The 20,534-nt window shown below is 51.9% G+C and overlaps 1 protein-coding gene across 6 annotated transcripts in view; it reads right to left on the bottom strand.

The window, feature by feature from the left end:
• Positions 1–20,534, bottom strand: part of NAA16 (N-alpha-acetyltransferase 16, NatA auxiliary subunit) — a 2,654,788-nt gene that overhangs the window by 1,266,916 nt on the left and 1,367,338 nt on the right. For all 6 annotated transcript variants that reach the window (XM_069640524.1, XM_069640525.1, XM_069640523.1 and 3 more), the window contains exon 8: positions 14,951–15,046. In XM_069640524.1, coding sequence (XP_069496625.1) covers positions 14,951–15,046 — 96 coding nt within the window. The remainder of the gene's footprint in view (positions 1–14,950; positions 15,047–20,534) is intronic.

Below are 20,534 nucleotides of genomic sequence, written 5' to 3'. Positions count from 1 at the left end.
GGAGTGGGAGAGGCTGTGGAGGGGCTTACCGAAGTGGGCCAGGGCGGCGCAATTGTAGGAGGCGTGGTACAAGTACATCTTCGGCTGGCACTACACACCCTCTCGCTACATGCGATCTTCCCTACGGCATCTAAGGAATGCTGGAGAGGGTGTGGTCAGGACGGGACGGCAGCCCATATTTGGTGGGACTGCCCTAAAATCAAACCCTTCTGGAACAGCATTCTAGAAACACAGGAACAGGCATTCAGAGAGGCAGAGAGTCGGGATCCACGGATAGTACTGATGGGGGGGCAGGAGATGGGAGAAGGGGGTGGAGGGAGAGGCTTAGGAAAGGCGAGGACCATGTTTACGCTAGCGGCAATGTCCCTCATTGCACAGAGGTGGAAGGGGCCTACGATCCCAATGGAACAGGATTGGCTGAGAAAAATGTGGGATCTGGTAGCCATGGAATGGGCCTCTTTTGCGGTTAACAACAATTTGGAGAACTTTGCAGCGGAGTGGGGTGCGACGCTGATTTATTTGAAAGGTGAATTCAGGGAACAGTGGTGCCCGCAAAGATTGAAACTGCTGGTTGATTATTTCCCTGGGAATGTTATGGACAGACAGGAACTCCAGTGCATGAGGGTTGGTGGGGAGGAAGGAGTTACATCGAGTCGTGCTCGGTTCCAGTTCCAGTTTGAGTTGAAGAAGTTTCCAGTTATGGTCGTCGAATCATCAAAGAAAGAGGAAGAAGTTTAGCCAGGAAGTGATGTATAGCCTGAGCTCTAAGTGGATTGGTGGAGTGATGAAAAGGAAGACTACAAAGACTTTAAGGATTTCTGGGGATTTGTAGTCCCAGTTGGAGTTGTCTAGTTGTCTGTTTTTTCTTTCTATTTTCTCCCAGTGATGGAAAAGGAAAGAAAGTTTGATTATGTTAAAAAATGTGAAGTTTTGAAAACAGCTGCTATGGGAAGTAATAATAAAAGAGATAAGCATAATGCTCGCCTCCGTGTCTTTAATAGAATCAAGACTACCTGCGTTAACCACCTTAGTAATCTTCATTCTCTAGGAAGGTGCATCGCCAACAGCTATATCTTGAGCCATTGGCCCATTCCCATATCACGACTGTGAGCCTTCACAGGGGAGGTGATCTAATGCCCCTTGTTTATTGATGTAGATCATGTACATGGAGCTGTCCATCTGAACACAGACTACTTTACCCCAGATTACTGGTAAGAAGGCCCTGAGCCCCAATTGAATGGCCTTCAGTTTAAGGAAGTTGATGAAAGTCTTTTGTTCCTCCCTTGTCCATGTGCCTTATACACTGTGGTTGCCCAGCGTGGCTCCCCACCCTTCCAGGTAGGAGTCTGTTGTGATAGTGCAAGTAAGCATGGGACGCCTGAACGGTCTGCCCGCCATATGATGGTTGTCCTGCCTCCACCACACCAAATCCTGGGGGCGTTCCGCCAGGATGGAGACTGATGCTGCTTGGGAACCCATCATCTGGTTCCAGGAGGCCAAGAGATGTAACTGCACTCTCCGCATTTTGAGTCTGTTAAGCAGGACCGCTAGCAGGCATGCCGTCATAATTCCAAACAGATGTTGGTACCACCAGGACGAAGTTATCGTCCTGCTGAGAAAGTGACCAGTAGCCGTCTTGATAGCCACCAACTTTTCTGTGGTGGGGAAAAACCTTTGCTCTCTGGTATCCTACAACAGACCCAGGAAGACCAAGGTCTGCGTAGGCTGGAGCTGCAACTTCTTCTGGTTGATAGAGAACCCCAGTTCCATGAGTATCCATGAGTCTGGAGGCCCTATTCATAACCTCCTGCAGAGATTCCGCTCAGACTAGGCAGTCGTCGAGGTATGGGTATACGTGGTGGCCCTACAACCTGAGCAATGCTACCACTGCATTCTGGTAATACATGTGGGGCTGAGTTGGGCCCGAATAGAAGTACCTTGTATTGGAAATGTAAGTCCATCACTCTGAAACGTAGGAAGGAGCGGTGGGGTTGCCATATAGGGATGTGTAGGCATGCCTCCTTTGAAGTCCAGGGAGCATGTCCAATCTGCCCGACACAGGGACTCCTCTATCAGAGCTGGCGTAACTATCTTGAACTTTTGGAGGTGTAGGGACAGGTTCAGGAAGGACAGATCTAGAACCACTCGCAGGCCTGCCTGGTTCTTTTTCTGTATCGCGAAAATCCGTGAGTAGAAACCCGAGCCTCTTTGAGAGAGGGGAACTTCCTCCCTGCAACACTTTGTACAAGCGAGTGGATCTCTGCAAGGAGTGCTAGTGTCCCAATCTGAGGGAGGGGAGGAGAAGGTGGTGGTTCTGGAGGGAGAGGTGGGCGAAAACCATGGGAAACCACTGATAGGATCAATGGATCCGCAAAGAGTCCACCAGGACTGAATGTGGAGAGCCAGCCAGCCCCCACTGGAAAACTGTGGACCTTGATGGGGCCATCATTGCTACTTTTCCTCTGACGCAGGTGCCTGAGAGGGGGACTGAAAGAAGCCTTGGTGTGAATTGTGTTTTTGTTTCCGCATGCAATGGCTGGGAAATCTGTCAGGCTGCCTAGCCTTCCGATCGTGGAAGCCCCTGAATCTGCCAAATGTCCTTCCCCTATTGGAAAGGGCTTGTCCCTACCCGAAAGTCCTGATGCAGGCTTTGCGGCTTGGGAACTGTTTTTCTTCTTATCCAGTTCCTCATCAGTGAATGAATGGAAAAGATCACTCCCCCCCACATTCGAAAAGGGAGATCAAGGATACAGTCTTGAATGTTGGGGTTGAACTTGGTGGCTCTAAGCCATGCCACCTGTTAGGCAGAATTATATGCAGTACCCTTTGGGAACACCACACAGAATTAAAACTACAAGTGAAAGTACAAATTCACCTTTGGTACAAGCCTATACTACACAGTAAAGTGGTAGCGATGGCTGAGCAGCCAGACGTATCTCAAGAGCAAGTGAGCAGTATCAATAGTTACACAAATGACAGCAATTACTATGATTCAAACAAACACTGACTCAAGGTTTCTGAGTAAAAGAATATACATTTATTTACACATCAGTTGTAAAACATTTCACTAAAGTAAAGCAGTTGAAAAATCACACTCTTAATACACCACACGACTCCCAAAAGATTCTGGACAAGTTAAGCTCGAATTAAGTGTGAGCAAAATGGCACTCCAGCAATTAAAAAGGGAGGGAAAGACAAGGTTAGACTAAAATTGGGCAGCACCAACAGGTAAGTAAGCAGGTCAATCTAGAAAGAGGAACTACAGTGATGGATTCAAATCAAAAAGGCTTAGGGCCAAAGTCAATAGGACAAGTCTTTTGCTCAAGATCACACAGTTCAGGGTAGTTCGTGGTTAAGTCTTTGCCAAGAGTTCCGGACGAAATTGGTCGGTAGAAAAGTTAGTTTAAAGAGTAGAGAAGGACAAGCCCTCGAATTGGTGAAAGGTTTCACACACCTTCACCGCGGCTGGACGAAACAAACAACTGGATTTGCACAGTACCATTAAATGGAAAAGAAGCTGTAGCTGAGGCGGATGTTCCTGGCAGGTCCTGCGGGAATTACAGTTCCTGAAGCGACTGTCAGACTGACAGGAAGTAGGGAAGACTGGAGGGTCCTGCACTACCGAGGGAAGAAACCAGCAGCAGAGAAAAGCAACAAATAAAAGGTGCGCTCCTTAAAACCCAAGCAGGGTCCGACCTTCCTGGCTATCCGGTTCACTGTAGCTCTGTACAGAAAATTCGACCAGAGGAGGGAGTCCTGGCTTGCAGTTTGGGCTAACTGGTTGGTACCACCAGCTCAGGGGGAAGAAGATTCCTGGTAGATCTTCTCTGTTGTTGGAGTCTGAAGATTCTGACCTGCAGCAGGGCTTCACTGGGAGGTTCAGTAGTTGTAGGGGTCCTCTTCTGTCAGCTCCTCGTCGGTTCTTTCGTTCCAGTGGCAACTCTGCCATTCCAGACCCAGAGACCTGCTTTTTATGCAGTTTCCCCCCATTCACACAGCCTAGCGGTCAATCACACAGCAGGGTGGGTGGCTGTCTTGGCGGGACAATTACCTAGCCAATCAAACAGGAGTGCGACTTGGGTTACCAAGGGAACCCATGGCAGGGGTCCTAAAACCTCTCCCTCACATCCTGCCTACCCAGACTTTCAGGCGGCTAAGGAGGGCTTCTGCGTAGAAGCCCGCTAAAGGACGGCAAACAAAGGGACCAAACATGGTTTGGCGCGCAGAGTAAAAGATGAGAAACAGATTTTCAAAAAGAAATGGCAAATAAACCCAGCTGGAACCATATAAAACGTATATGGTCTAGAGGGTTTAAGTTTGAGGCTACCAAGATAGCCTAAAACAATACCAAGGTTATTTAAGATACTGCGGTAGGAAAAATAGGGTAGTTACCACTGCCACCAGCCAAGTCTTGATGAAAAGGGAGCAAAACAATGCACCAAGAGAAACAGACAAAAAGGGATAAATATTAACCCTTTCCAGTACGTTAGGTAAGATAGTTTGTACTGGGTCTGTGGATAGCAAAAAGACTAATAAAGTCAATGGCAACTTTACATGCTCTGGGAGACATCAGTCACTCCCAGAAAATGGAGTCTGAGTTGGGAAGTCTAAAAGACAACCATGTGTCACTGCACTGAAGGTGCTGTGTAACACAGTAGAAAGATGATGCCTATGGAGTAGGTGAGGCTCCAGTCTATGAACACAAGAAAATGTTAAACACACAGAAAAACACATGTAAGAGTGGGAAAAAAAGGCTCACACTCTTACCAGGTGAAAAGAATAAATCCTAGGAATCCAGCAAAGCTGCTGAGGGACTCAGTAGGTAAGGGAAATTAGCCATTCTGGAGAGTTCTCCCTAACACTGTCCGCCTCATATCTGTGGCCACATAGATTGCCCTGCCGGCTGTGTCGATTTGCCCTACAGTGGACTCCATTAGGTCCTGTACCACTATCTTGGCCTCAGTCAACCCAGCCTTCAAGGAGACTTCCTTATGAACCGGGAGGTCCGTGAGAATTTCTGCATTCTCCCTCCATAGCCTCTGATTTTCAGCGGCCAGCATAGCGTCTGCATTGGCTTGACGCAGGTGGAGATAGGCGTTGGAATAGACATTCTTCCCATAGGCCTCTAGCACCTTCTCTTCCTTAGCCAATAAGGCGGATTTAGAGGACGATGATGTGGATGTTTGGGGCTTAGTGTACATGGACGCCGCTATCAACGTTGAATGCGGCTACGGGTGGACCGTTGAGTAGGGTATCCGCTTCCGCCTGCCTGTACTTCGCGTCCAGCCTTTTGTTGGTGGGTTACGTTGAGTGCAGCTTTGCCCATCCTTTCTTTGTCAGGGCTTCCACGTCCATTTGGAACGGAATGCTGGTCCTAGTGGCTGATCTGACTGAGGACCTCTGCTAGGACCCCCACCCCAGTCTGGTTGTTCCCAGATACTCTGCCAACCTGTCCTGCCTGTCATAGAATGCCCTCGCCGAAGAAGAAATGTCAGGATCTTTCTCTTCATCCGTATCAGTCTGATTTGTGGCGCCAGGAGGGTCCAGGCACTGTGGCCTGAGGGGTAGTGGTGGTGGAGGCAGAGCCGCAATGATAAGCTGCGCGGGCAACTGTGACAGTTATAGGTGCAACCGTCTGCAGCTGTGCTGGAGCCAAAGGCTGTGCAGGCGCTGGTGGAAGCATTGACACTTAATCCACTTGAGTATGCTGCCCATCTAAGGAGATTTCATCAGCATGAGGAATTTGTCAGAAATCGCTCCTCGCAGGCAGGGGATGTGCGATAATGCGCCGCCCCAGATGGTGTGAATGGAGGGGAGGGCTGCTCTCTTCCCACGCCCTGCCTGCTCTGTGCGTAATAGAGCTTGGTGTAGCATCCCTGTCCCGAGGGCACTGGGTATGATGTGCACAAGGTTAATTGAGGGGTAACCATGGGAGACCCTTGCACTGTCGGAGTGAAGTCCAGTCTCTAATGTTCTGAGAAGGAACAAGTTACTTACCTGTAACTGTTCTTCTCCAGCATGGGTCTGGCATGGATTCACATGCTCATGAATATTCCCCGTCGTCAGGCTGGGAATCCTTGGTAAAGAAAAAATCAGTATCAGTTTCGTTTCTGATCTGTCTTTCGTAGTAGTAACCAATCACTGATCTCTGCGTCATACTGACCACAGCCAATGACTGCCCTCTACCTAAGCCCCGCCTCTGGCAGCCATCTTCAGATTTGGTAGCACGTGAAGTGGCAGTATGACCAAGTGAAGAGCCGCAGAGGGATAGGCGGGAGGGTTTGCATGTGAATCCATGCCAGACCCATGCTGGAGAACAACAGTTACAGGTAAGTAACTTGTTCCTTCTCCAGCATGGGGTCTGGCATGGATTCACATGCTCATGAATAAAGAATACATAGCAGTACCAGCATGGGGTCTGGCATGGATTCACATGCTCATGAATAAAGAATACATAGCAGTACACACATGCACAACCACGGGAGGTGGCAAAGGCTCAACATTAAGCATTACATCAAACTCAACATTAAGCAATTCTTACCTCCTCACCAGGCTCACCTTAGGCGAACAGGTTGCGCAGCACTGCTTGGCCGACCCTGGACTCCTCCCTGGAATCCCGGTCGACGCAGTAGAATTTCGTGAAGGTGTGTGTCGACCTCCACGTAGCAGCCCTGCAGATGTCCAGCAAGGGCACACCAGATAGGAACGCCGTGGTAGCTGCGATCGCTCTGGTGGAATGGGCTCTCGGACGGCCAGGCAGCGGTCGGTTTGCCAACCGATGACAGTACATGATACAGCCGGAGAGCCACCTGGAAATGGAGGCCTTTGAGAGAGTCTTCCCCTGATTGACAGGTCCAAAGTTCACAAAAAGTTGTGACGTCTTCCGAAAACCCTTCGTGCGGTCCACGTAGAACTTCAGTGCTCTAGCCACATCCAGCGAGTGCAAAGTCCTTTCGGCCGGCGACGAAGGCGACGGGAAGAAAACAGGCAACACTAAGGGTTCGTTGAGGTGGAAGTCCGACGGCACCTTGGGCATGAAGGAGGGGTGCGTCCTGAGCACCACCCTCGTGTCGTGAAAAGTCAAGTACGGTGGCTTGCAGGAAAGGGCCTGGATCTCTCCCACTCGTCGTGCGGAGGTGATGGCCACAAGGAACGCTGTTTTCCACGACAAGAACTTCAACGGAGCCGAGTGCAGAGGCTCGAACGGAGGTCCATGAGCTTGGTCAGCACCACGTTGAGCTCCCACGCCGGGGCCGGAGCCTTCACCGGCGGGAACGATCTGAACAGTCCCTTCATGAATTCTTTCACCAGACGATGAGACCACAAAGACGTCCACCCCGTGGTTCTGGTGTATCGGGAGATCGCAGCAAGATGAATCTTGATGGACGCGTGAGCCAGCCCAGCCTTGGCCAGCGTCAGAAGGTACGGCAGTACTTGAGGAGCCGTAATCCGTAGAGGGTTAATCTTCTGTGCGTGGCACCAGACAGAGAACCTCTTCCATTTGTGTCCATAGCATTTAAGAGTTGAGGACGCCCTGGCCTTTGCAAGAACCTCTCTGCAGTCGGCCGGTATGTCGTATCCTCCAAACTCTAACGCTGCAGGAGCCAGACCTGCAAGTTCAGCGACTTTGGGTCGTGATGGAGGATGGCGCCTCCTTCCCTGGAGAGAAGATCCGCGTCCAACGGCAGCTTGATTGACGGGGACGCTGACAAGTTCAGAAGGTCCGGGAACCATATCTGCCTCGGCCACGCAGGTGCGACGAGTTTCATCCTGCACTGTAATCTCTTGAGCTGGTTGATGAGCTGGATCAGCAATGGCAATGGAGGGAACACGTATAGAAACAGGCCCTCCCAGGGGAACGAGAAAGCATCGCCCATGCTCCTCGGCTGGGGAAACCTGCTGGCGAACCTCTGGCACTTGGAGTTTGTCGCCGTCGCGAACAGATCGATCTGGGGAGTGCCCCACCGTCGGAAGAGGCGGTCCACTAGATCCTGACGTAGTTCCCACTCGTGGCACGAGCGCAGCTCTCTGCTGAGCGAGTCGGCGATGGTGTTTTTTATTCCTGACAGATGCAACGGCACCAGAAACATCCCTTGGGCGACGGCCCAATGCCACAGATCCTGCGCCTCCCTGGACAGGGCTCGGGATCTGGTGCCGCCCTGCTTCCTGATGTAGAACATGGTGGTGGTGTTGTCGGTGAAGATCCTCACCACCTTGCCCTTGAGGGACGGAAGGAAGGACCTGAGGGCCCAAAACACTGCACGGAGCTCCAGGACGTTGATATGGAGGGACTTCTCTGTCGGGAGCCAAAGGCCTCTCGCGTGCAGATTTTCGGTGTGCGCTCCCCACCCTTCCAGGGAGGCATCCGTGGTCACTGTCTCTTGGTGGTCGGGGGTCTGGAAGTCCACACCCGCCGTCAGATGCGCGCGGGTGCCCCACCACCGGATTGCTCGTCGGAAACTTTCGTCGAGTGTGATCCTCTCCTCGAAGCTGCCCGTCCTCTGGATCCAACGCACGTCCAGGAACTCCTGTAACGGGCGCATCCGAAGCCTGCACAGGCGGACGAGATAAATGCAAGAAGACATCATTCCGAGGCGGGATTTGATGGACCTCACCCTGGCCGCGTCCGCAACCAGCATCCGCTGTACCTTGCCCAAGATGGTCCTCGTCCTTTCCTTCGACAGAGAGGCCAGAAGCGACACTGTGTCGAGCTTCGCTCCCAGAAACAGTGCGACTTGCGAGGGCACCAGGTGGGACTTGGCGTAGTTTATGGAGAATCCCAGGTCCATGAGTAGTTGGACAGTCCTTGCCGTGTGCTCCACGGCGAGCTCCTTCGTCTTTGCGCAGATGAGCCAGTCGTCCAGGTAGGGGTAGACGTGGATCCCCTCTCGGCGAAGCTGCACCGCCACCGGTGCGAGGCATTTGGTGAACACCCTGGATGCCGACCTCAAACCGAAGGGAAGGGCTTTGAACTGGTAGTGACGCCTTTGGACCACGACCCTGAGAAACCTTTGGTGCCCCTTTAGGATGGGGATATGGAAGTAGGCATCCTCCAAATCCAACGACGACAGGAAATCGCCCTCCTCCAGCTGACCCAGGACGTGTTGGAGGGTGACCATCCGGAACTTCTGTGCCTTGATGAATTTGTTCAGTCTTCGTAGGTCCAGGATGGGACGCCATCCTCCTGTCTTCTTCTTCACGAGGAAGTATCTTGAGTAAACTCCGGAGTCCCTAAGCCTCTTTGGGACGAGCTCGATGGCGCCCTTCTTGAGCATCGCCTTTACCTCCAAGAGAAGTTGAGGGACGTGATGTTCCTTCCTGGCCACAGGGGGAACGCGTGGGCACTTCTTTAGCAACTCGAGCGCGTGACCCTGAGCTAGGGCGTCCAGCACCCAACGGTCGATGGAGATGGACTCCCACACGCTGACGAAGCTCGCCAGCTGGCCTCCCACCGGGGTGCTTCGGTGGGGGCCCGACCCCGCAGCCGGTTCAGTCCTGCTTCGACGAGGCTTTGCCGCCTTGCCCTCCCTGGCGACGACGACGGGGTCCGCCTGACCTGCCTCGTCCCCTGTGAGCTTCCTGAGAGGACGAGCGGGCCGCTTGACGGTAGGTGGAAAATCCGCCGCTGGAACCTTTGGAGGCACCCTGTTTGCCTCCGCCGCTCCGAAAGGGCGGCCGCCGTTGCTGGAGAACCCCCAGAGCCCGGGCCGTCTCCGTGTCCGCCTTGATGGCTTGAAGGGAATCGTCCACTGTTTTACCAAACAGGTTGTTTCCGTCGAACGGCATGTCCAAGACTCTGGTCTGCACGTCCTGACGGAAGTCCGTATCCCTGAGCCATCCACGCCGCCTAAGGCACACCCCGTTGCCCAACTGGCGGAATCCAGTGTCCGCAATGTCTGTCGTGATCGTAATGGCATGGTCCGACTCCACCTCTCCTTCCTGCAAGATCTCTAGGGCTTCCGCCCTCTTGTCGTCCGGTAGGAAGTCCAGCAGGGGGGCCAGTTTGTACCACAACTCCCTGTCGTAGCGGGCTACGATAGCCAAGGCGTTGGCCGCCTTAATCGTCGTCGCTGCCGACGAGATGACTCTGCGTCCCATCGTGTCCAATTTCTTAGCCTCGCCGTCCGGCAGGGTGGTCGACGTAGAGGCCGTGCCCCCCCCTGCTTTCTTCCTGGCCGCCGCAGAGACGACCGAGTCCGGAGTCGGCTGTGCCCGGAGGCACAAGGGGGCCACGTCAGGGACCCTGTACTTCTTCTCGTACCGATCCCTTCTAGCCGGCGTCGTGGATGGGTTCTTGAGGAGGGCGAGGCCCTCATCCCAAATATCGTCCAGTAGAGGTATAGCGAGGACCGTCTTCCTCTAGGCCTCGCGACGTTGATAAAGGAAACCTTCCTTCTTCTTCTCTTCCAGGCAGAGCTGGAAAAGCTCGGATGCCCTGGCGATCATGGAGTGAAACGATCCAATCTCGTCGGGCGGGGAAGCCCGGGTGGGAGGTGACGACGGGAGATCCTCGTCGTAAACTTCGTCGTCCGTACCCGTTGCGGCCGTGTCAGTCCCCGTATCATCCCCACGTGTCGTGGACGGGGAGGAGGGCTGAACAGGGCGCGATGGCTGAAAAGGAGGTGGAGGATGAACCCTTCTTCTCTTAGGAGGAGGGCTCCCAGAAGGGCCTGGTTCCGGGTCCCCGTCGGGAGCGGTTCCTCCGTCGGTGGTAACGGCAGTCTCGTCCTTATCTCACAGCATAAGGACTGTATAGCCAACAAAATGGCCACCGAGTTGTCTTGCGGCACTGGTAGGGGGGAGTCCGACGGGCGGTCAGGGGCCCCGTCGGCACCCTCGACGTTCTTGTCGTCTCCTACGCCGGGGTCCCTCCCGACGGGCTGGTCTTCTTCCACGCCAACGCCGTGGCTTAAGACTTCGATCAGCTCCTCCTCAGAGGTTGAGGCCGAATCCACGACGACCTCCTGCCCCCCCTTTTTCTTGTCCGTCGGAGGTTTCACGGGGGTCCTGTCGATGGGCAAGAAAGAGGACTCCCTCCGCGGTGGCAGGGAGACTCTGGGCCCCGAGGTCGCCACCACTGGTGTAGCCTCCACAGGCTGAGCCAGGGCCGCCGCGACTGTCTCGATAGAGGACTTGGCCGAATGGATTAAGGCTTTCACCACCCTAGGTGCGCTCACCACCTTCTCCTTGGGGGGAGGGTCACAGCCTCGCTCCCCCTCCGATGGGTCCTTCGAGCTCGACCGGGGTCTCTCCAGAAGCTTTGCCGGTTGCTCAGCCTTCCTCTTACCCGAGCCAGAGCGTTGGCTCGTGGTTGATGGCGCCGGGGAGGATGCGCCCTGCCTGGCGCCCGTAGAGCCCGACCGTTCGGCGGTCCCGGTGCCAGCGGACTCGCGGTGCTTGGCCTTCTGTTGGACCCCCGTCGCCGGGGCGCCCTCAAAGGTCTTAGAAGACCGCTCGGATTTCTTCTTCTTCTTCTCACCTGACCGGCTCTTTCCTTCCAGCCAGTTGGCGAGACGTTGGTGGCGGTCCTTCATGGTCCGCTCCGACATATTGCCACAAAACGCACAGTGCGTCTTGTCCTCATGTAGGCAGTAAAGGCAAAGGGAGTGTTCGTCCTCATTAAAGACATTCTGAAGCTGGAATCCAGGGCAGACCCTGAGCAGCTTTCCGGGCGTCGAGCTTCCCTTCTCCTGGGCCATGTCCGAGATGGGCCTGAGAAACTTCTGGAATCCTCCAAAAGCGTGGCTCGACGAAATCTTCACCCTTGAGGGGCACAGACGAATCCGACACGGGTCCCCGTTAATCGGATGAAGAGACGGTGGAGCTTGAGGCTCTTTGACCGAAAAAAGAGAATTTTTTCTGAGCAAAAACGTGAAAAAAAGCACTAACGCTCGAGAGCAATAGCACGAGGATCCCAACACTTGAACGTGCGGTAAAAATCTGAAGATGGCTGCCAGAGGCGGGGCTTAGGTAGAGGGCAGTCATTGGCTGTGGTCAGTATGACGCAGAGATCAGTGATTGGTTACTACTACGAAAGACAGATCAGAAACGAAACTGATACTGATTTTTTCTTTACCGAGGATTCCCAGCCTGACGACGGGGAATATTCATGAGCATGTGAATCCATGCCAGACCCCATGCTGGAGAAGTGCGTGTCCTCATGTGCTGTCATTTTGTCATGCTGTTCCACCATTTTGTCTTGGCCCGACACACCAGTGTCTGATGCTGTACTGGGTCTGGCCTCTACCGTTTACTATTTTGTGCGGGTTTGTGCCTCTTGTGCACCTTCGAGCACTTGCCTGGTAGGCTGATTGCCCTAGGACATAGAGCTGGTAGTGCTGCTGCTTGAAGGTCTGGTAGCAGGGCAGAGCCGCTCGGGAGATATCCCAGTATTAGAGCTGAATGGCCCCTTAGCAGTGGGATCGGGAGGATCCGTGGACCCCTCTGCAGTTAGTTTGTTGAGCCTCAGTGTCTTGCCTGGTGGACAGGGCCTGATTGGTCCCTCCCGCCTGGCTGCTTCGCGGGGAAGGAATCACCTTTGCGGGGTGGTTTGGAGAACAGAATACTTACCTTGGCATTCGTCTTCCTGCGCACATAATCCTTGATCTGCTCTGCGGGAGACCTGGAGAACAGCAACCTCCACCTAGCGAACCGGATCTTGAATGACTGGGGAAAAAGGGTGTTGCACGCTGGACAGCCGTCAGAGCCGTGGTCTTCGTCTAGGCAGCGGAGGCAGAGTGTGTGCAGATCTGACATAGGAAAGGATCCGTCGCAGGAAGGGCACCTACTAAAGCCCGCCTGTGCCAATATGTGCTGGGGAGGTGCGAGGCACCTGAGGCCGGTGGAAATTAAGATGTTAGAAAGGATTAAAGAAAACTTGGGACCGAGATCCCAGGGGAAGACGGAAGAAAACGCGTGGAATTATGAGGAGGAAAAGGGCCTGAACCGCCACGTATGTGAAGCAGGTTGGCTCCCATCAACGCGTAAAAAAGGACTGAGGTGTGGTGGTGAGGTCAAGGAGCGCATGGTCCCGGGGCCACGCGCGACTAAATTTTAAAGGGGTAAGGGCATTTTTTCTGGTGAAAAAGGTACCGTTCCCGTCCCAAGCGAGGGACACCCATGTAGTATGAATGAAAGGGGATGGGACATAGGAGCATGATGCAGTGAAGAAGCGCCAGGAGATCTCAACCACTTGCTATTTCTTCTTTTTGTCCTTCCGGAATGGTGACAGTTCCTCAGTGCCACGGGTCCACACCAAGCTACATTGAACAGTTCCGCTTATCAACTTTTTTTCTTGTAGAGAAAGGTAAAAGGTTTTACTTCACATTTTCAAAGCGCTATTGTGTGCATCGATTGGTACAACGCACAGTACTGAGCATTGTGGCCTTTCCCAATGCAGCAAAGCTAAATGCGGTGCAGGTCTGAAATGGATATTTGATGCTCTCAATCCATGAAGGGTTGAACCTCGAAGTCCTCATCGGATTCGACATTGTTATTTAACCCCCAGCTTAAAATAGGCAGTACAACAGTCTACCTTCAAAATCAGAATTCGATGGCAAGGATTCAGTTCTCAAAGTCCAAAATCCAATGTTAGCGATATGGTTTCCAATCTGGAGGGAAACCCAATGTTATTTAAAGGCATGAACCCAAAAGAAAAGCTCCACAGTCATACGAAAAGCTGATCTTTAAAAGTCAGCAAAAGTCACGGTTAGAAACCGGCTTTTGCTCAAAGTTAACCAATGGGCCAAAGCCAAACAAAAAGTTTTGCACTTATGAGAAAAGAACATATCAAACTTTCCAGAGACATCAGAAGTCGCAATTGGGGATATGAAGGCAAAGACTCTTGCACAGAAATGGAGACGCAAGACGTGTAGACGATAACAGAAACAAACTAAGAGACAAACCAAATGCTGGGGATCACTGCCAACTCTGTAGCCAAGGATACAGTCTCAGTAGCCCAGAGGTGCAGCAGTCCTACAAATCAGTGGTGTACAAGACACTTTTACTACCTAAAACAGACAAATTCTCCCCCCCAAAAAAATCAGGGGTAAATGTATTCAACACAAAAATGATAAAATGGCACACAAAAATGTCCCAGCTTCCACCCATACATCCCCAAAGATCTATTCGTATCTCTGAACCTAGCAGAACAGTGCTGCAAGAAGGAACCCTTAATAGTGCCTTATCTGAAGAGGAACTTTAAAAATATGTTCTCCATGATTACAGTTAATTATTAGATGTAGTGAAATAAAGATTACACAAAAAGATCTGCTTTAGAGCAAACATTTAATCTTACATACTTAAAAATACTCCTATTGGGAATGAAAGGTACATTTGTACTCCCTAAACCCAAAAAATAATTGTACTCCCAACTTTTAAAAATAAGGAGTAAAATATTCCCACTTAAAAATCTTATCTGGCGCGCTCACTGATATTGCCGATTATATAGCAGACAACATGCGTTATATGACAAATCAATGAGACCTTTGTCCTTTACGCTTGCCAAGAGACAGTTTAGTAAAACGGAAGTGTGAACAGCCTATGCTACTATGGACAAATCCAGGATTGATGAAGACAGTATGTAAACAGGCTCACCAAAAAAACAATTAAAGCTTTGGGAAGAATTTGTGGAATAAGGTGCAAGTGGGAGGGGATAAACGGCACTGGTAAGGTATACTGAGAAGAGCAACCAGGATAGAAGGCATGTAAGCAATTGAGATGACATCTAGAGCGTGCCATGGAGTTTATGGGGGGGGCTTTCCAATTTTTTAAATTTTTTTATAAAAGGCTACTTAAAAAATATGAAAAATAAATCAATATTAGCATTGACACACAAGAACTTTTAAGCAGTTAAAGAGTGAATGCACTAGTTAGTGTAAACAGAAGACACAACAGAGTGTTAGTTGAAAACTTCAAAAGGCCCACCTAATTAACTTAAAAAAAAACATACCCGTAACAATGTTTAGTGGCAACCTTCTGGGTGAGACAGCTCTGGGATGTTTCTTACCCACTTCCTCATATATTCGAAGCATGTCCTCTAGGCTACCTAAAATCCGTAAAACAAATGTAAGATTTAAAACTAGAACTATGACAAAAGTATCAAACTTGATAAGCATTAAAAAGAATACACCAATTCAGGTAAACTTATTTCTCCAGACTTATATTATAGTGAATTGGAGAGGTTAAAGTCCCTACTAAGCATTATTGTACTGTATTGACAAAGCAACAAACGAGAGAAGACAATCAAGACAGTCCCATATCTTAAAGCATGTGAAAATGCATATCAGTTCACATTTGGTAGGAATATTGAAATCGGTCAAGTTTAAAAAACAGAAGAATGTGTCTTTCAGCAGAACTTCTACATCCAGTGCAAAAAAAATGAATGGGAAAAATAGCGAAAGGTGAATGTTCCGTTAAAAAAATTAAGTGTACACATCGGAGTGACTAACTTACTCCTAGTCCAAAGTCCCCTTTCCTCCATCCTGTATGGGCATCCATTGCGAGGGACAGGAACTGAACCCTTTTTCACCAGAAAAAAATCACTTTCCCTTTAAATTTACAGGCGCGCAGGATCGCAGCCCCAGGAGCATGGCTCTCTTAACACCACCCACTGGTGTCACACTTCAGTCCCCTTTGATGCGTCGGCTGTATTATGTTGAACAACTTTACTCGCCTTTTTAGGGGGAAGGATGGTGGACGTATAGAGGAAAGGGGACTATGGACTATGAATACGTTAGTCACTCCGGAGTAACACTTAATTACTCCTACGACCCGTCCCATTTCCTCTATCCTGTATGGGCAATTACCACTGACACAACCGCCCTGCGGAGGAGAGCTTGCCAATCTATGCAAAGAGATTACGCAGGACTGCTTGGCCAAAGATGTGTCAGCCCTGGCACTGGTATCCAGGCAGTAATGTTTGGAAAAGGCTGGTGTGGTGGCCAATGTTGCTGCCCTGTTAATCACTTGCAATGGCACGTGGCGCTGAAAAGCGACGCTGCAGCCTTGGCACTGATGGCATGAGCATGCATGTCCTTTGGTGGATTCTTACAGTGCACCTTGTATGCCACCTGGATCGCTGTCGTCATCCACATAGCTATGGAAGCTTTGGACGCTTGCCGATCTGGCTTTGAGCCGCAGAACGTAACAAACGAGATGTCCGTTTTGCGTAAGATCTTGGTTCTGCCCAGATAGAATTTGAATGCTCTCCTGACGTCTAGGCAGTGAAGAGCCCTTTCTGCCTCTTCATTGGGGTCTGGAAAGAAAGTGGGGAGCACAATCTCCTCATTCATGTGGAAAGAGGAAACCACCTTTGGGAGGAACTTGGGGTGCATGCAAAGCACAACCTTGTACCGATGAAACCTACTATAGGCCTCTGAAGCCACTAATGCCTGTATTTTGCTGACTCTGCGAGCAGAAGTAAGACCCACTAAGAGTGCTGTCTTTAGCATGACCAGTTTGATATCTATCATGGCCATAGGTTCAAAAGGCTTGTGCGCCAGGGCACCGAGCACCAGGTTAAGATCCCAGAGTGGGTGCGGTCGTTTGACCGGTGGGTACAGTCTGTTAGATGCCTTTTTACAACAGGATTGGCAGAAGAGAAAGTAAACATGTACGAGTTCCTGTATGCGCCAATAGCCGCTAGGTAAGTCCAGCCGGTGTCCATCTGGACCCCTGATATAGCCAAGTGGGCCGAGAAGAAAAAATCTGGCCCAGAGTGCAGGCAGGGGATCAAACCATTTTCTTTGCACCATAGGCAGAACCTGGTCCATTTGCTTTTTTACGGCTTTCGCGTAGAAAAGCTCCTGGCTCCCTGCATGATTTCCAGATTGTCACGAGAGAGCTGGAGATGTTGAAGAGTTACCTGCTCAGGTACCAAGTTGCTAGGGCTAGCATCGCTGGATAGGGATGCAAGACTGTGCCCCCCTGCTGGGCCAGGAGAGGGCCCTTCTCAAGCGGGAGGGGAATCTCTGGCTGGGCTGACATCTGACAAAGGTCAGAGAACCAGGGCCTGGCAGGCCACCACGGCTCTATGAGGATGAGACACAGCTGCTGCGACTGCCTGATCTTGCTCACTACCTTGTAAATGAGTGGTGTGGGTGGGAATGCATACGCCCACATGCTATCTGAAGCACACCTCCGAGGGAGCCGCGCCCCTTCCAGCTCCAGGAAGCGAACTGCTGACAAGTTTGGTTGCTCTCTGCCTCAAACAGGTCTGTGGCCGGATGGCCCAATTTGTTGAAAATGTCCTGGAGCACACTCCCATTCAGTTGCCATTCGTAATTGCTGGAGTCCAACCGACTGAGCCTGTCCTCCCTCCAGGTTGGATTCTCCTGGCAGATGGACGGCTGAGATCCAAACATCTTGTGCAATCACCCATTCCCAGATATCTACAGTCAACCGGCATAGAGGAGGAGGTCTGGTGCCCGCCTGCTTGTTTAAGTAGAACATGCAGGTAGAGTTGTCCGTTTGAATACACACTGGATTGCCCCGTATTACTGGAAGTAAACACTTGAGTGCGAGCCAAATGGCCATCAGTTCCAGCCCATTTATGTAGTTCTGCTGCTCGGTCCGAGACCATAGACCATGCATGGCCTGTGCCCCCAGAGTCGCACCCCACCCCTGGAGAGAAGAGTCTGTGGTCAGAGTATGCTGTATTGGAGGCGGTCAGAACTGCCTGCCCAACATGAGGTTCCCCTCCTGGGCCCACCATATGAGGTCCTGCTGTAAGTGAGGGGGTATGGTGACAGGCGCCCTTGCTGACCTGCTTCCTGGTTCCAAGAAGCCACGAAATGCAGCTTCAGCCTCCTCATTCAGAGCCTGGCGTATGGAATAGCTAGGAGACATGCCGTTAGTACTCTAGGCAGGTCCTGGAACCACCACACCGTCATCACTGGTCTGCTGAGGAAGTTGCTGACAGAAGCCTTGATCGCTGCCACCTTCTCCCCCATAGGGAACAGCTTCTGCCTTGCAGCAACCCCATGAACACCATGGTTTGACTAGGGCAGACCTGCGATTTCTGGTAATTGACCAAAAACCCTAGCTCTTGAAGTGTAGTCATGAGTCTGTCCGCTGAGAACCTGACCTGCTCCAGTTATGCCCCTCTGGCTAACCAAACGTCGAGGTAGGGATATACATGTAGGCCCTCCCTTCTGAGCAGGGTTGCCACAGCGTTCATAAATCTTGTGAACAGCCTTGGAGCTGAATTCAGACCAAAGGGTAGCACTTTGTATTTAAAGTGCAAACCCAAGACCCGGAACCTGAGGAAGGCCCTGTGAGGTTGCAGTATGGGAACATGAAGATATGGGTCTTTCAGATCCACGGAGCATGTCCAGTCTTCCCCCCCCACACAGCATCTAGGCTATGATAGCTGGCGTCACCATTTTGAAATTCTGCAAAGGTAGGTATAGATTGAGGAATGAAAGATCTAGCACCACTCGCAGGCCTGCCTGGTTCTTCTTCTGAATGGCGAAGTTGCAGGAGTAAAAAACCTGGCCACGTTGAGTGAAGGGGACATCTTCCCCGCCTCGCTTTCCACAAGTGAACGAATCTCCACTAAGAGTTAGGGTGTTCCGATCTGTGGGGGGGGGGACAAGGGAGAGTGGATGGAAGGGGCAGCCGGAAGCCTGTGTAGACTACCAAGATCACACTTGAGTCCTGAAAGCATATGCACCAAGCTTGACTGTGTAGGGCCAGCCTGTCCCTGACTGGTGTGCTGTGCTATGGACCTGAAAAGGGTCATCATTGTTTCTTTGGGTCTGAGGCCGACGACTGGGAGGGGGACTGGAAGAACCCCTTGTGCGCAGACTTATGTTGTTTCCACCTATGCTGGCTTGGAGACATGTCTGGCTGTCTGGCTCGGCGGTCCTGAAAACCCCAGAATCCGCCCAAGGATTGCACCTTGTCTGAGCGGGATTGGCTCTGAGGGAAAGTTTTTGCTGCTGGCTTGGTAGAATGGGCAAGGATTTGGTCGTCTGCAAGCTGCTTTTATTTTTATCGAGTTCTTCGTCCATGGTAGAATGGAAGAGGTTGCCACCCTCATAGGGCAAGTCTAGGATTCGATCCTAGACGTCAGGGTTGAACCTGGGGGCCTTAAGCCAGGCTGGACTACACATGTCTGTTGCCACACAGATCGCCCTACTAGCGGTATGTATGTGGCCACGCTGGCCTCCATGATATCTTGCGCCACTACTTTCGCCTCAGCAAGCACAGCCTTGACCGAGGCTTGCATGTCTACTGGAATTGCCAGAATAAAATGAGCGCTGGCCTGTCTGAGGTGTAGGTCCGCATTGGAATACATCTTTTTTTCCCATAGGCCTCCAGCATATTCTCCTCTTTGCCCAGAAGGGCCGAAGCGGAAGTACTCGAAGAGGAAGCCTGCGGCTTGGCATTCATAGATGCTGCTGCTATAACTGAGGATAATGGCTGCGGGTGTACTGACAAAAGTTAGTGTCGCCCTCCACCTGCCTGAACATTGCATCCAGCCTTTTGTTGACTGGCTGATTGGAGTGTGGTTTGAGCCACCAGTGCTTCGACGTCTCTCTGTATTGGGACGCTGGACTTGGCCTCTTCCTTAATGTTGAGCACTTCCGCCAATACCCTATTCCGGCTGCCCCTTCTTGGGCTTAGGGGTGGTTGCCCAGCTTTTCAGGTAGGCCCTCTATCTTGTCATGGAAGGCCCTTCCTGAGGAAGACTTGCCTTGCTCTTCTTCATCAGTGGCTTGCTGATCCCCCTCATTAGCCTGGAACCCTGGGACGTAGGGGGCATCTCCGTCGGCGCTAAGAGCGCTGGCATCGGTACTGAAACCAGAGCTACCAAAGGTGCGGGTAGCAGAGGCGGAGGAGTAGATTGAAGCGGCAGCACGGGAGGCAGCATATCGTGTATTATGCCCTTCAAGATGTTAACCATTTGTAGGGACCTCATGAGGGACAAAAACCTGTCAAAGTAGCGGTCTTCGCAGGCAGGCTGGGAGCATTACTGCAAGGCCACCCAAGGCCAATACGCCCGTTGCCTGCCCCCGCCCCGCCGAGCGTGCATGCCCTCCTCTCATTGTACCAAGGTCCAGAGAAGGTCAGGTACGACGTGGTCCAGGTGATCGGAACCCAGTCTGCCCTGGCCGTGGGTTCGTGCCTCTGCGGCTCACGTTGTTGGTGTGCTTCTGTTCTGGCTGTAGTGCTTTCCCGCCTTTGGGGGGTCTGGTCGCCATCTTGTCTGCACGCGCCATCTTGACCCTGCTTTCCACATATGGTTCGCCTTTGATGCAGGCCTGAGCCCAGACTGCATGCCTGGTCGCATCGGCCCTGCCCACTTTGCACCTCAGGTGCGTGCCTAGTAGGCTGTTGGCCCTCGGCCATTGGGCCGTTAGTGCTGGGTGCACTGCATGTATGCACCCCTCAGGCGTGTGCCCGGTAGTAGAGCCTGCAAGCTCCTCGGCGGTGGAACCGGTAGGGCCCATAAACCCCTCGGTCGTTAACCCGGTAGCTGCAAGAGCCGCAGTGTCCTTTATGCCGGAATAAGGGTCCGGCTGACCCCT

This window comes from Ambystoma mexicanum, chromosome 7q (assembly GCF_040938575.1).
Source record: "Ambystoma mexicanum isolate Mex_15411 chromosome 7q, UKY_AmexF1_1, whole genome shotgun sequence".
Taxonomy (NCBI): domain Eukaryota; kingdom Metazoa; phylum Chordata; class Amphibia; order Caudata; family Ambystomatidae; genus Ambystoma; species Ambystoma mexicanum.
The sequence above is the reverse complement of the archived record's forward strand: the minus strand, read 5'-3'. Positions and strand labels throughout refer to the sequence as shown.